General features: G+C 41.3%; 2 protein-coding genes and 2 long non-coding RNA genes across 4 annotated transcripts; all 4 read right to left on the bottom strand.

The window, feature by feature from the left end:
- Positions 1-385: 385 nt before the first annotated feature.
- On the bottom strand, positions 386-920 carry LOC139190276 (uncharacterized). Its single transcript, XR_011574377.1, has 2 exons — positions 712-920; positions 386-601 (listed from the first exon to the last, which is right to left on the bottom strand). It is a non-coding gene; the product is annotated as an uncharacterized lncRNA (long non-coding RNA).
- Positions 921-1,005: 85 nt separating this feature from the next.
- On the bottom strand, positions 1,006-3,394 carry LOC108171309 (uncharacterized). The gene is made up of 2 exons (XM_070811503.1): positions 1,111-3,394; positions 1,006-1,031 (listed from the first exon to the last, which is right to left on the bottom strand). Exons 1-2 carry the CDS (start codon positions 3,392-3,394, stop codon positions 1,006-1,008), a joined length of 2,310 nt encoding a protein of 769 aa, XP_070667604.1.
- Positions 3,395-4,198: 804 nt separating this feature from the next.
- On the bottom strand, positions 4,199-5,771 carry LOC114822938 (uncharacterized). Its single transcript, XM_029098126.2, has 3 exons — positions 5,391-5,771; positions 5,210-5,281; positions 4,199-5,124 (listed from the first exon to the last, which is right to left on the bottom strand). The coding sequence occupies exons 1-3, from the start codon at positions 5,707-5,709 to the stop codon at positions 4,277-4,279; spliced, it is 1,239 nt and encodes a 412-aa protein (XP_028953959.1). The 5' UTR covers positions 5,710-5,771; the 3' UTR covers positions 4,199-4,276.
- Positions 5,772-6,448: 677 nt separating this feature from the next.
- Positions 6,449-8,953, bottom strand: LOC103423234 (uncharacterized). The gene is made up of 6 exons (XR_011575006.1): positions 8,595-8,953; positions 7,851-7,923; positions 7,384-7,497; positions 7,205-7,242; positions 6,937-7,017; positions 6,449-6,833 (listed from the first exon to the last, which is right to left on the bottom strand). It is a non-coding gene; the product is annotated as an uncharacterized lncRNA (long non-coding RNA).
- Between the last annotated feature and the right edge of the window lie 5,797 nt (positions 8,954-14,750).

The following is a 14,750-nucleotide window of genomic DNA, read 5'->3' as shown; positions in this document are numbered from 1 at the left end:
CGCACAAAAAAGGTTTTTTCTTTATTTTCTAGCCCATTTGAATATTTTTCATACGTTCTTATTACTAGCCTCTCTGCACGCACTAACGTGCGTGCGAGAGGCATTTTTGCATCACGGGCGCTACGCGCCCCTAAATGTGTATTGTGTTAGTTTTTTTCCATTGTAATTGTTAATGTATATGGTATAGAAAGTATGATATGGCTGCACATAACAGGAAGCAATAAATTTGAAGTTGTTGACGTGGATACTCTCTCACACACAGCAGTGCCTATTACAGTGTCCTCACGCGCGTGCGAAAGACACTTTTTTCATCACGGCGCGCTACGCGCGACTTACACATTTTAGATGTATTTATATGCGAGGATTGGTTCAATGTATAGAAACATAAAATAAAGACGATTATCATCTCTAATAATACAGGTAGTAATTTAAAGTATTTATCTAGAATTTGTAAAAAAAAAAAAAGTAATAAATAACATAGAAGATCCTTATAATTTAGTTGCAACTAAAAGCTAAGTAAAAAGTATAAAAACAATCCAAGAACTTCAAATGGCCTTGATACACTTGACGGTTCTTCATATCATGAACTCATATCGCCGTTCTGTTGAAAATTTAATGCGTTCGGTTAGAATCAAATATTAGCATTATTTGTAATTGAATTGTATTAAAATTTGAAAACGGGAATTAAACATTAAAAGAAAAAAATATAACCTTATGTTGAATTCGAGGGAAGCAAAATATCTTTGTACACAACATTCTTTGTGAAGACTCCTTCATGACCGTGTAATTCTCCTTTCTTTACCAAGACTTTTGTTGTAGACGCTGATACTCCTCTTGATAAAGCCACGTACAATTGTCCATGACTGAATACGTGATCTGGTAGATAAATACCCACATTTGGTATTGTCTGCCCTTGTGATTTATTTATGGTTAGTGCAAAACTCAATTTCACTGGAAACTGTTTTCTTATCATTTCAAATGGGAGTCCAGCGCTTTCTGTGGTCTTTAAAGAGATTCTTGGTAAAAATACTCTAGTTCCAGCAAATTGTCCAGATAAGATTTCGGCATCAATTAGATTATTGTAAGCTCCATGGCAAGCCAGTCTTGTACCATTGCACAACCCCATCTTCGGATCGATATTTCTCAAAAGCATTATTGGGGCACCTTTTTTCAAAGTTAACTGATGAGGGGGCATTCCACCAGGTGAGATTGAATTCAAGAACTCTTGTTGATACAAATTTCTCACATCGTCCTCAACTGAATCGAAAGAGTATAAGATATGTTCAGTCCCTGGAAATTTATCGATGATCATTTTATTAAGCTTGTCAGCATCCTCATTTTTTGGAGTTATAATTGCCCTTTCCACCAAGTATCTTGAATCACATACATGACATTCCAAATCAGGGAAAACTTCATTAACAAATTGGACAATGGATTCTTCACCATTCCATGGAATGACCATAGATGATGGTAATTGCATCATGTCGTCTATCATAGTTTCTTGTTCCCCATTGCCGACATGAAGTAAGAACTCTGAAAAATCTTGATCATTGATGGATCTCATGTTGTGCCTAAGACGAATGATTTTCACATGTCCCCAAAATGAAGCATTAATCATACTTGCTTGCATCAATTCAGACCTTGTACCTTTTGGAACAACTGGAAGAACTTGTCGAAAATCTCCTCCAAAAATCATGACCTTTCCTCCAAATGGCAGGTCAACACCTATTATATCTTTGAACGTTCGATCGAGTGTCTCAAATGCAAACCTGTGTGCCATTGGTGCTTCATCCCAAACAATAGCTGATGTTTTTCTTATCAATTCTGCCAAATCTGACTGGATACTAATAGAACACGTGGAAGATGCATCTGGACTGAGGGGAATTTTAAATCTAGAGTGTGCTGTCCTTCCGCCTGGCAATATGGTTGCTGCAATTCCAGATGTTGCTGTTGCCAGAATAATATGACCTTTGCTCCTTAACGTTGCTAGCAAAGCACAATATAAGTATGTCTTTCCCGTCCCTCCAGCACCATCCACAAAAAATATGGCATTGTCTCGACGTTCAATAGCAGACACAATCGAATTATACGCTACCATTTGGTCTTCATTTAGATTTTGTACCGCATTGAGGTCTGCTTCAGAGATGTCAAGTGAAACTTCATCTTGTATTATCCTTGGAAGTGTGTTGTGTCTAACACAATCTTGTGTTATTTGTGGTAGATCGTAATCAGATACAGACTTACTATGTTGCACTAATAGCCCATTCAAGTCTTGCAAAAGCTTGTTTAAGATAGAAGTATTATTTATGGTACTTGAGACAGAATAATCTTCTACCATAAATGAATGAAATTCATCCCACAATCTTCTTACTCCATGCGGTTCACAGTAAACCAAGATGGTAACAAACAACCTTCGTAAAGCTGGCGGCATTCGAATGTTAGAGGCCTCACGAAGACATTGTGTGATGCTATCATCATCTTCTAGCAAACCTCGTTGTTCCACTGCCTTTTTAAATGTTGGTTGTACAATGTCATTGACTGTTCTTAAATCGTCAAATGATGTTGGTCCTCTAACATGATTAAGAAGGATGCGTAAGTAGAATTTTTCACCCTCATTTGGCGAAACTGCATATATTCGGCCAATAACTTTATGGTTATTCATCCTCTCACTCCAGACTTTATCTCTTTGACTCCATCTGAACCGTTCAGGGAACTCCCGGTATAAGTATCGTCGTGCTTCCGGGCAAGTGGTATTCTTGGTAAAAAACTCTGTCAACATAGTCATCGAGTTTGTGTCATCTGCTAAAATATCTGATACTCTTTGGTGAGGGTAAAAATGAACAGTTTGTCCTTCAGGGAGATGAATTTGTAATCGTTCCACCGATGGATAAAGTCGATTAGTTACAAATTTGAATATTCTCCATAAAGCTTCAGGTGCACAAACCCATCTTGCATCAACAAACTGCTTTATTTCATCTTGAATAGGTTCAGGATGGACTTCAAAAGCTACTTGGTCAGGACCTTTATAAACATATTTGTACAGATACTTAACACTCTTAATGCTGCAACAAATCTCAACATTAATATGACAATCATATCTGAGGAGTAACCATGAGTTATACGGAATGACCCACCGATTATCCACCATTATACGTGCATTTTGATCTAATGGGACTGGATTATGATTGTCTCTTCTACGATAGACTGGATAAGAATCATTTCCTTGAACTGTAGTTGGTGCAAATGGCTTAGGATAATTTCGTTTACAACTACCACGTTTCATACAGGGTGATCGTGAATTGTGTATTCCACATGGACCATGTATCATATTCCTTAACACGGCACCATACAATTCAGGCTCTTCATTTGGAATTGGTATTTCAGCACGTACCATCTGATCATAATCATCTGGACTATTAAGCTTATCATTTTCTTCTAACATGAGAAGCATGTGAACATGGGGGAGACCGCGCTTTTGAAACTCAATGACATATACATACGCAAGAACTCTGCCTAAAACACTTTTTTTATAACATCATTCTTCAACTGTTCGAATTTTGCACGAAAAACCCTTGTAAGCAAATCTGGTCGATCTTGTGGTGCTTGGCCAGGTAGTAGCTCATCACTTATTTCTTCCCAATTTGGATTACATGTCATTGTTAGGAAAATATCTGGTCTTCCATATTTTTGCACCAAAGTCATTGCATCTTGATACCTTTGATACATGTCACGGGGACTACCAACAAAAGATGATGGTAATATAGTCCTACGACGACCAATGTTTCCTGTATTTGTTTTGTTAAAAGTCGTTAATAAGTCTAAATATGTTTGTTTTGTTTCAACCCATTAATAAGTCTCATTTAATGTGACAAAACATGAACATGAAGAATATATTTTTTTTATTATAAAATGATTAGCCTTATACCTGCATTATTTTGTCCTGCAATTAATGAGTCTTGTAGTCCTCGATAAAATTCAGATCGAATTGTGTGTTGATTATCACGCATCCATCTAAGCTTTTGTGATTCGATCTTTACGTAGTTGTCAACTACATATTGCTGCAATAGGCGGCCACCACGAAGTAGAAGCGATTCATCATGTTGACGGATCTAAAATGATAAAATTCATTGTTCAACACAATATAAGTTTTAAAAATTAATATTTATTGACAAAGATGAAGGTCTTAGGTTACCTGAAAAACATACGAATAATAGTCACAGCATGTCACTTTTCTGTTGGTATTATTTCGAGTATTCACATCCCATCCGTACGTTCCTTAAGGTAACAACAATGGATATTGTAAAGGGTCATAGTAGCCGACACAATCTTTGATACTCTTAAGTTGACCATCCGTAGTTTGCACAACAATATCTCGACCTCTAATGTTTTCTGATCCTTCACCACCTACTATGATTGCAGCAACCTGAGATGCATACGGTAGACAATATTGTCGTTGATTCGCGGGCTGCTCCTTGATAATCAATCTACAACTTTGCAAATCTTGACGTTGTGCAAGGTGGTGAAATGTTTGCACAAATGGATTATATTGATTCAAGATTTGTTGGATTTTTTCAACCACATCTCTGTTTAGTGCTTCACTTTCTCTCATCCGATTGTCTATTTCATGAGCAGTGTCATATATATACATTTGTAGGAATCTTGGTCTACTATCTCCAATAGGCAAGAGACTTCCAATCTTATGGTATATGGAACCTTGAGCACGAAATGTGTAAATACCACGTCTTCCTGTTGCTAGGTTTTCGTCAACATGAACTCCCATTGATGTGAAGGCAAAAATGTGGTTGTAAGCTCGTATATTCTGCCTAAAATGTCTTCCCTGGGCAGATTGGTTGCAAAAAAGCTCAGTCATTTCAGGAGGGGATGGTGTCAATGGTAGAGCAAGCTTTCCACGTAAGCAACACATTTCAAATGTTTCATGAGAGAACAAACGGGCATGACAATCTGGACATGTGGTTGGATTTGGCATGTGAAATCTTGGGATTCCCATGTTTTCATTGAAGTTTCTAGCACAATTATGAATTGGCCTTGTTCCCATCGTATGCTGTCGAGGTGGTACGTCCTCGTTAGGCTGGATCTCATTTTCATTAATGAGATTAAAATCATCTGCTTCAAAAGGAAACATTAAAAGTGTTTTATGATTTAGAGAGCATAGTTAAAATTGTAGGTATTAATATTCCAAAACCGATACCTTCATTGATGATGGGTGGATAAGAATGATTCATTGGAGTATTCGAACGGAATGATTGCCTTGTTGTGTTTTCTGTATTAATGAAATGGAATAGAAGTAAGGTAATAAGTGGTGTTTACAATAATGATGATATTGATATTTATCTTTTTCAAAGTTGTAGTATGGTAGTTTGTGCGATTACCACTATTAGTTAAACTTTGAATAAGTCCATCCTGAGGCAAGCGTGCCCTATTCGATCGAGCAATTTGCCTTATATGAGTTAAGCGCATTGTTCTTGGAACTTGATTGCTGCTGCCTTCTCCAAACGGCACTATGTTGAGTCGTTCAACATGATTGCTACTGCCTTCATCGAATTGCACTATGTTAGGGTGTTGAACTTGATCGGTATTGCCACCAAATAACATTATGTTTGAGCATTGAATTTGTTGATCACGATAATTGGATCGTCGTTGTGCTAAGTAATCGTGCCTTTGCCTTGAACTCATTGAATTCTGCATCATACGTTGTTGATCCCGCCATTGCTCTCGTTGGCTTTGTCTCTCATTAGTAACATATGCATCTTGTTGCTCTAAACCAAGAAACGTAATGATGCACGAAAAATATTAGTAAGTATATAATATTATTTAAGTACCTACATACTTATTTTTTTTCCTTTTGTTTTTGTAATTGAATCAGTGGTATACATTACGTTTTTTTTCTTCGTTTGATTGGAAAATAAAAATAAAAAAAAGTTTACGGTAGACTTAGTTTATTATTATTTTTCCTTTTGTTTTTGTAATTGAATTAGTGGTATACATTACGTTTTTTTTCTTCGTTTGATTGGAAAATAAAAATAAAAATAAAGTTTACGTAGACTTAGTTTATTAAAGAGTAAATACAATAATAGTGGTAAAATAAAATTAGTTTAAAGTAGACAATTTAGCACATAGTGTCACGGGAAGAGAGGAGGAGGACAAAGGAATGGTTTCTAACTTATAGAACTATTTTGTTTTATCCCCATGTCGTGAATCAACCATTGGGGGTCTAGTGTTGTTATAGAACTAATAATATGATATGTTTTCCCTTGATTATTATAGTTGAACTTTTATTCCATGTTTACATTAAAAATTTATCACTTACCGTTCCAGACATATTCCTTTCCTTATTATTATTATTATTTTTGGAGTACTTGTTAAAACGTTGGTCACTGTGGTAAATATATACAATCCAAATGTTGGAATTGTTATAGACATAACAGAATTATTAAATGGATGTTTCCATTGATAGTACGAAAGGCAATGACAATGTAAAATAACTAATCGTTCAATCTTAATGGATGTGTCTTAATAATTTGTACAAAAAATATTCATACAACATATGGATTTACAAATATATATATAATTAATAGAGACAAAAAAAAATATAGTTACCCGCTGATGTTGGTCCTATGTCATCTTGGTTTACTTCCGTTTGATTTTGTACTATATTTACCGAGTTCAATCGGGCTTGATAATTAGCACGTCGTCGCAGTGAAATTCATAGATTGTCGTCTTTGCCTTTGTTGATTGCTCCTACGATACCTTTGGTTTGACTGTTGAGAATTGTGAACATTTGTTTGTCCGAAGTGAACTTCTTCATTGCCGACCTACATTGAGAAATTGCCAAAAAGAATGAATTTTATTTTATTTTTGAAAAAGAAAAAATAAATCATCTCTACATTAGAGGAATAATGCAGAAAAGGTAAGAACCTCTGACATATTGGTTCTATCATTTCCCTCCATACTTGATATGTTGAAGTCCTTTGGGAATCTTAAAAGTGAATACGTCTCCTGTCACACAAAAACTCCCTAGACTAAGAAGCAGTTCCACATGGAAGCAGTTTAACAGTAGTCGATGCAATACCTAAGCCAATGAAAAATACAGAAATTGCAGACTAAATGAAAAAAATTTACGTTCAGAATATAAGTAACTTAAAAACTGCACATAAACAGAATTTTATATTACAATTGAACCAACCTTTGCTAATGCTGACCCGTCAGCGGATCGAACTGCCCCTACATTAAAGCAGGAAAAAGTTCATTTGACATGGCTAAATAAACTTGAGGGTTGCATAAATCAAGTTATTATTAAATAAGGAATATAGAATGAATGATATTGACTCTAATGTACATATGAATTGTGAGAGGAAAACTTACCATTTATTCACGAAATTAATCCGGAAGAAAGAAGCAATCTTCCGATCGAACCCAAATTCCAAATTCAAAAGTAGACGGGTCCGAGAAAGGCAGGCGTGTGATATGGTTGTCCCACTGCAATATAAATTCAATCACAAAATTGTTAAAGGTGTGTCCTTTTTACCCCATAATTGACAGAGTAAAACAACATATAATCATAGAAACTTTCGCTTATTGGTGAATGCTGGACGAAGAGAGGAAAAAAATCGCATGAGAATAAGAAACCATTCAACAATAAGCATCATGCAAGCTGTCAAGAACCACTAATAAAAGTATCAAATAACACAAAAGATCAACTGCATTGTATACAATAGGAGAATGAGAATTAAGAAGGCAGCAAGGAACAAAGAAAATTAAAAGAGTGAAAAATAAAAACTGGATTGATGGTGTAAAACGGAAGTATCTGAGCTAGTTGGAGACTTCCATACCTCAAACCGAAGGCGGCGTGCTGTCTAGTAGTCCAAACCTTGATCCTTGATAAATTGAACTTCCTTCTTTCATCTAACAATCGATAAATAAGGCAGTATGTCATCGCAATACAACACCCCTATACGTACACACACATACCAAAACAGCCTACATTCAGATTTGCATCATATCCTTGTTTCTAGCTCTCTGGGGAATTTTCACAAACACCTAGTAGTCCAATACAATCGTTCATTCTATCATGTTTCCTGCGAAAGATGGTAGCACCTAAACCAAATGCAGCTATATAATACCATGACTTGAAGGTACTTAAGATTATAAAGTCACACCAAAGAGATATTTTTAGATACAAATCCCCCACATCTATTAAGAAAGCAACCATAATTTGGGAAAGGAAAACGCGCAGCTATCCTAATTTTTCAAAAATAAAAGGATTAATAGGAAGATCAACCTGGAAAACACATAACCCAATGTAATTAGACAGACCCTTTTGCAAAAATCAAATCTCGGTATCTCTGTCTCTCTCTTTACAGCAACCTTAATTCACTGGATTACTGATTAAACACACAAATAGATTACAACAACCTTAATTCACTCGATTTACACATTCAAACTATCGATTAGTCTCTGGGGAATTTTCACAAACACCTAATATGCAAGATTGCAGACACCAAATTAATCTTAAAAAGTAAAAATTACCAGGAAAAATGAGAAAGATGGATAAAAGCTATAGAGAAAAAATAAACCTGGATTTGGAAGAGAGTTACAATGCTGGCAGCATTACGCGGGAATGCTCTTGCCTTGGTTTCAAAGGGATGTTCCCGTCGGATACAATACGCCAGCACGCGGGAATGAGAGGGATCTTCCCGTCGGATACAATACGCCAGTTTTTAACCCTTTGCTGCTTTTGAGCTTTGTATGTGGTTTCTGCTTCACAAACGGCGAAAGGCAGAGAGAGAAAACAGAAAGAAAAGAGTTGTCCGTGGAATCGTGGGAGGTTACAGAGTCTGTGTGAGGAAGAAGTTTCATCAGAAAATGGGGAATAGAGGAGAGACGTGGGTGGGTGGGTTGGTTTCCGCTGGTAATCAGTGAGTTTGAAAACTGTACGAAAACTATGCAGTTTGAAAACTAAAAGTGCTAATCCCACGTTTGAAATTCTTCCTTTTTTTTGTCAATTTTTTTTCTGTTTTATTTACACAAATGCCCATGAAACATTTAGTTTCATAATTTACTTCAGTTTTAATTTTTTTTGTTTCAAGGGCTTTTGTGTCCAGTTTTTTTTGGTGAAGCCTTAAGACACCAAAATAGACTTCTGGCATTCTATTAGTAGAGATTAGAATTTTTTATTTGCAAAGGTTCTTTGATAAAACGTATAAGCAAAATATAATGGCTAGAAATTTAGAAAATTCCATAAGTGAAAATTCTAGTGTTCAAGAAATGGGAGTGCGGAGATCCGTGAGGCAAAATGCGACAATAAGGGGAGCAGCATCACCACCATGAGTTTCCACCATGGGAACCACCGCGGTGGCTACCTCGGTAGCCACCCACGACGAGGTCCATGGTGCCTTCACCACGGCCACCATGGGAACCACCGCGGTGGCTACTTCGGTAGCCATTCGTGGCGAGGTCCATGGAGCTTTCACCACGGCCCGAGCCGTGCCATCCAAGGCTCACGGTACCAAGACCACGACCCAAGCCGTGCCATCCAAGTTTACATGGACCCAAGCCCAAGCCTCGCATTCATATGCACCGCGCGTTGAGCAGCCTGCTTCCGTCAAGCAGCCTGCTCTCGTGACCCAGCCTGTTCCCAACGAGCAGCCCACTCCCGTGGTCCAGCCTGCTTCCGTCGAGCAGCCCACTCCCGTGGCCCAGCCTGCACCTGCCAAGCAGCCTGCTCCCGTGACCCAGCCTGCTCCCGACGAGCAGCCCACTCCCGTGGTCCAGCCTGCTTCCGTCGAGCAGCCCACTCTTGTGGCGCAACCTGCACCTACCAAGCAGCCTGCTCTCCTGACCCAGCCTGCTCCCCACGAGCAGCCCACTCCCGTGGTCCAGCCTGCTTCCGTCGAGCAGCCCATTCCTGTGGCCCAGCCTGCTCCTGCCAAGCAGCCTGCTCTCGTGACCCAGCCTGCTCCCGACGAGCAGCTCACTCCTATGGTCCAGCCTGCTTCCGTCGAACCTTTCCAGCAGCGTCCCGGTAAGCAGCCATTCGACCAGCCACGAGCCGAACGTTCAGGCAGTGTACATTCCCGATTGGGCCCCCGATATAGCGTATACTCCCGTCTTAGCGCGCGGAGGAGCGTGTACTCTCGACTAGGCCCACGGATGAGCATACATTCACGGTTGGGGTCACACTCCGATAGTCAACATGAGCAACCTTCCGGACGAAGTGTTCATTCGCAGCTAAGCCCACAAGGAGCATCATCCACCTCACATCAGAGTAGGCAGCACGACGGACGGAGAGAAGCAGTCACTCAATCTAGCTCAAGTTCAACCAGCAGCTTGCGAAGAACTCGCTCGCCTGCTAGGAACGCACCACATGCACTGCATCTGCGGCGTAGACGAGCCAAACACATGGAAGAGCAGCCTAGATCAGCAAGTCATGGCTGGGGGCAGCCGAGAGCTCCGCTACCCCAACAAAGGCAAATTCAGGAAGAAGTAGAGAGACTCTTGACCAAGCGATTGCATGATTTCCAACGCAACGAGGTCACCGACGAGGCATTACGACGGAACATGACCAACATAAGCAGGTCACCCTTCACGGACGAGATCGAGCAGGCAGAGCCTCCACGAGAGTTCAGCATGCCACATTTCACATCTTTCAAAGGGGATGAAGACCCGGAGAGACACTTAAAGCGCTACCGAAGCGCAATGATCCTTTATCGAAACAACGATGAGCTTATGTGCAAGATATTCGCCACCACTCTACAAGGCGAGGCGCAAGATTGGTTCTACACCCTGCCGCCATAATCCATCCGGAATTTCTACGAACTTTCTTTGGTTTTCACCAAAGAATATTCATCCTATCGCTCGATAAAAAAGAAATCTGATCATTTGTTCAACGTCAAGAAGAACCCAAATGAGTCACTTCGCGACTATGTGAGGAGGTTCAAAGTAGAGAAGGCAAAAATAGTCGGATGCAACGACTCGATAGCTAGAGCAGCCTTCCAAAAAGGACTTCCAGCAGACCACCCGCTATTCGGAAAATTGATCATGAAAGAAGATCTAACTCTGGCAGACTCTTTTGCTTTGGCAGAGAAGTACGCACTTTGGGATGAGGCTTGCCAATGCACATTCAAGGACTTGAAGAAGTACCCGACATCACCTCCCTAGAAGCAGCGGAGGACTTATTCACATGTTTGACGGTATCTAAAGTAGCAATAAGCTCTACCATCATGCGAGAAGAGATGGGGGCCCGACTACCTGTATTCCACAGTTACCTGTATTCTACAGTTCAAAAGCTCTCCTCGATGTTATTAAAAATTCAAAAGCTAACTTTGGCGATAGTTGTTGCAACCCAGAAGCACAAGTTTTACTTTCAAATGCATGCAATCATCCTAATGACGTACTATTCTGCCAATCCAGACGCGCGACGATAAAGGCGTAGACCCTGGCGGATGTAAAGTTTTTTGACGAACGTAACACTGGAAGGACACACTCGAAAGCAAGTTTTGTCCTCGTCACCCTAAAAGATTCTACATAGGAGCAACATGTACCGGCAGTTGAGTACCATTTCTTGCTGCGCAACACACGGCCTTAGCCGACCCTTGCTCAATGATTCAACTCTAGAGTGGCCCAATACCGACAGTTGAGCATCTCCTGTTGCGTATGACATGGCCCCATCTCCACAGCTCCCTACTGCGTCTTCACGCCGAGCCTAGGTGACGCAACGGAGCGGCCCAATGATGCCTCAGAAGTAGCCGAGCACACTTTAGCTGCGCCTACTCCACCCGATGGAGACTTCTGGCATTTGCATGTCGACGAAGCAGAAAAGCCTTCATCACTGCCGACAGAGAAGGCTCCAAAAAGATGGATCCCATCTGGGAAGGTCCGTACAAGATCATCAGAGTAGGGGGCAAGAGTAATTACACCCTCACCACCATGAAGCGGCAAAAAGATTGAAAAGAAATGGATGGCCTACAATCTGAAGAAGTACCATGTGTGACCTCCCGCTACATCAAAACCCGAAGACTCAATAAGCTCGACGGGCACCACCTCACAAGCTGAGGACTATCCAATTGTTATGCAGTTCCTACCTTACAGCTAAAGTTCTCGTTCGTTTCACTCGTTTTTCAATGAGGAATTTAGAAGTAATCACAACTTGGCTTGGCTGCATGCTTACAACAACTAATCACTCTTGCACTTCAAAAGAAGACTACACCCTTCTTAGGGACTCATCGCAGGAATTGCGCCCCCCGAGGGACCAACCATGCTCTCCAGTGCGAGAGGGTAAACCAATTCTCCGACACCCATATGGGTCAGCTCTCCAAGACAGGAGGATAAACTTTACACTCCGAATATCCCGACGTGGATGAGCCTGGCTGCCCTAGTATAACTAGATGCACGATGGCTTGCGCCGGGATTCCTAGAAGTAGCCGCAATGGTCTTTTTCAAGGCTTAGCTAACTGAAGGATTTTGGGTCTCTTGGCCTAATCCGTGGGGAACCGGGCCCTAGAGACGGAGAGGGCACATTACGCAGTACATCCGATGGATGGCTGCCCTGGAATCCTAAAGCTGCTACCGAGTGCACTAAGGTAGCCTACGGATTCCGGAAGACTGCCTACGGCTTGCCCTTCGAGCAGTGAAGCCGCACTAGACTTATACAACCGCACATTCTTGTGAAAGGTTAAACAAGCTAGCGCGCATATACGAAGTTTTATCCACTGCCGACATGCTACGTAGTCGATAAGCTTCACCTCTGCCAAGCGCGGAACAACCTACACCAAGTCCTAAAGTGTTGTGATACTTGCTACGCAACCTACGAAATTGAAGAAAGTCAAGGTTAACAGCCTAGTGGTTACGCGGACTTGTCTGCTTCTGTAAGTAAGGCATCCGGCTGCCAACCCTATGGCTAACAACTTTGCAAAGTTCTACACCAACACCTACGGCTGCATAGGCTACGCGAGTTTGTCTGCTTATAAAAAAGTAGCATGCCTGCCACTGGTCTATCAAGTCTAAAGGTTAGGGCATGAACAAAATAAGTGAAGATGAAGAAAAACGAAGGAAAACAAGTTTATAAACAACTAGCAAAGGCCGAAGGAGTTCAAGCAAAACAAAAGCTACAAGGAAAAACAAAGAAAATCCTAAAGGCTACCTAAAATACTACACTACAGCAGCTTGGACATCCCACGACTACTCGGTCGCCACACCTTCAACAGCCGTAACGCTCTTAGCAGCGGCATCATCCGACGCTTCACCCCTGGCTGCCCCAGTCTGGGCACTAACTTCTCCAACTACTTCACCAATGGAAGCCTTAAAAGTAAAAGCAAGCAAGTCTTCCGGAGAAATAGAGAAGGTCTTAAAACCTCAAGCCCATCCTTCTCACCCTTCAGTTGCTCATTCTTCTTAAGCAGACTAACACGGACGTGCTGCAGCTCATCCACTCTCTTCTTAGCATAAGTAGCGAAACGAAGCTCAGAAATTGCAAGCTTAAGATCTTGAATCTGAGGCGAATCAATCTCAGCAGTAAAGGGAGCAGGCTTTGGCGCCACTTTAGCAGCAGAGTCCACCTTACCACTCTTCATAATAGCAAGTCTTTACAAAGGTGAACCGGACTTGGCTCCTAAAGAACGTCCTGGTACAGAGTTCGGCACTGGGGGCATGATAAAACCTTTACGCTGAGTAATCTTATCCACAATTGTACTAGCCATTCTCAACATGGAAGACACCACATGCTCAGATCTAGCAGCCTTACATTTCTTCCCATTGGAAGAAGTCATGTCAATCACATACCTCTTGGTAGCAAGCGGACCCTCATGAGCAGCGAAAGAAGTCTTTGGTTTTTTTCTCAGCCGGCATCTCTTGAGCAAGCAGAGAAGATCCATTTTCCCACCTTCACTTGCAACAGGATCCACAACAGTGATTGGACGAGCCAGTGCATCCGCTTTGATCCTATTCCCCTCATCTTTTGGGAACAGCCCACGTTTCTCCTGACGAAAAGAGTTAAAGTAGCCAACGTCATTCGTGGTACCTAGCAGGGAAGTTCAACCCAACATTCCAGCAGTTCATGAGGTTCGCAACCTCTTCATTTCTCTCAATCACCAGCCTAGCTTGAGTCATGTCCAAAAGCCTAAAAAGACATGAGCCATGTGACTTGCCTAACACTGCGCCCCAGTGCCACAATCCGAGGTCCCAGCCACACGAGCTGCCCTTGGTTCTAGCCAAGTTGAGCAGCTTAAAGCAGTGGTCCCTGCCACAATACCTCATCGGCCCATGCCGAGTTGACTCCTGGCCCATGCCAGCCGACGTGCCGCACCACCCCGATGGCTGCCCCGCGGTAGCACTATGCACGAAGAAGACGAAGAAATCAACGAAAGACAGTCCTTTGCACGGGCAAGATGTAGAAGATTGCTAGAGGAGGGGGAACAAATATCCTCTAAGCTATCTCTCTCTTGTAGGGTAGAATAAATCGCTCTCCAAAGTTGATTTAATAACCCACTTAAGGTGGATTTAAATAGGCTTTGAGAGAAATTTATTTCCCTTTCCTAGAAGGATCTAATTTCCTATTAAAGAGAGAATCTACATCAAAATAGGAAGCAGTCCTAAGTTTCCTAAAGCAAGAAGATCTCTACACCTGCTGCCCTTTTTCTGCGAGCAGCCCAACAGGTGTGGGGGCATTTGTGGAGCCAAAAATATTCATAAGGCGACACGTGGATTTTTGGACAAAAATGACAAAAATACCCTTG

This window comes from Malus domestica, chromosome 13 (genome assembly GCF_042453785.1).
Source record: "Malus domestica chromosome 13, GDT2T_hap1".
NCBI lineage: Eukaryota > Viridiplantae > Streptophyta > Magnoliopsida > Rosales > Rosaceae > Malus > Malus domestica.
This window is presented reverse-complemented; position numbering and strand designations above follow the sequence as displayed.

What these genes read in the sequence shown, in the direction of transcription:
- LOC108171309 (XM_070811503.1), bottom strand. Translation starts at nt 3,394, where the DNA reads ATGGTACGTGCTGAAATACCAATTCCAAATGAAGAGCCTGAATTGTAT. An exon ending in GAAGATGGGGTTGTGCAATG is followed by an intron (nt 1,032 to 1,110) that starts GTACAAGACTGG and finishes TGCTGGAACTAG; the next exon opens with AGTATTTTTACCAAGAATCT.
- LOC114822938 (XM_029098126.2), bottom strand. Translation starts at nt 5,709, where the DNA reads ATGATGCAGAATTCAATGAGTTCAAGGCAAAGGCACGATTACTTAGCA. An exon ending in TCAAAGTTTAACTAATAGTG is followed by an intron (nt 5,282 to 5,390) that starts GTAATCGCACAA and finishes TCATTAATACAG; the next exon opens with AAAACACAACAAGGCAATCA. An exon ending in TCCACCCATCATCAATGAAG is followed by an intron (nt 5,125 to 5,209) that starts GTATCGGTTTTG and finishes CTTTTGAAGCAG; the next exon opens with ATGATTTTAATCTCATTAAT.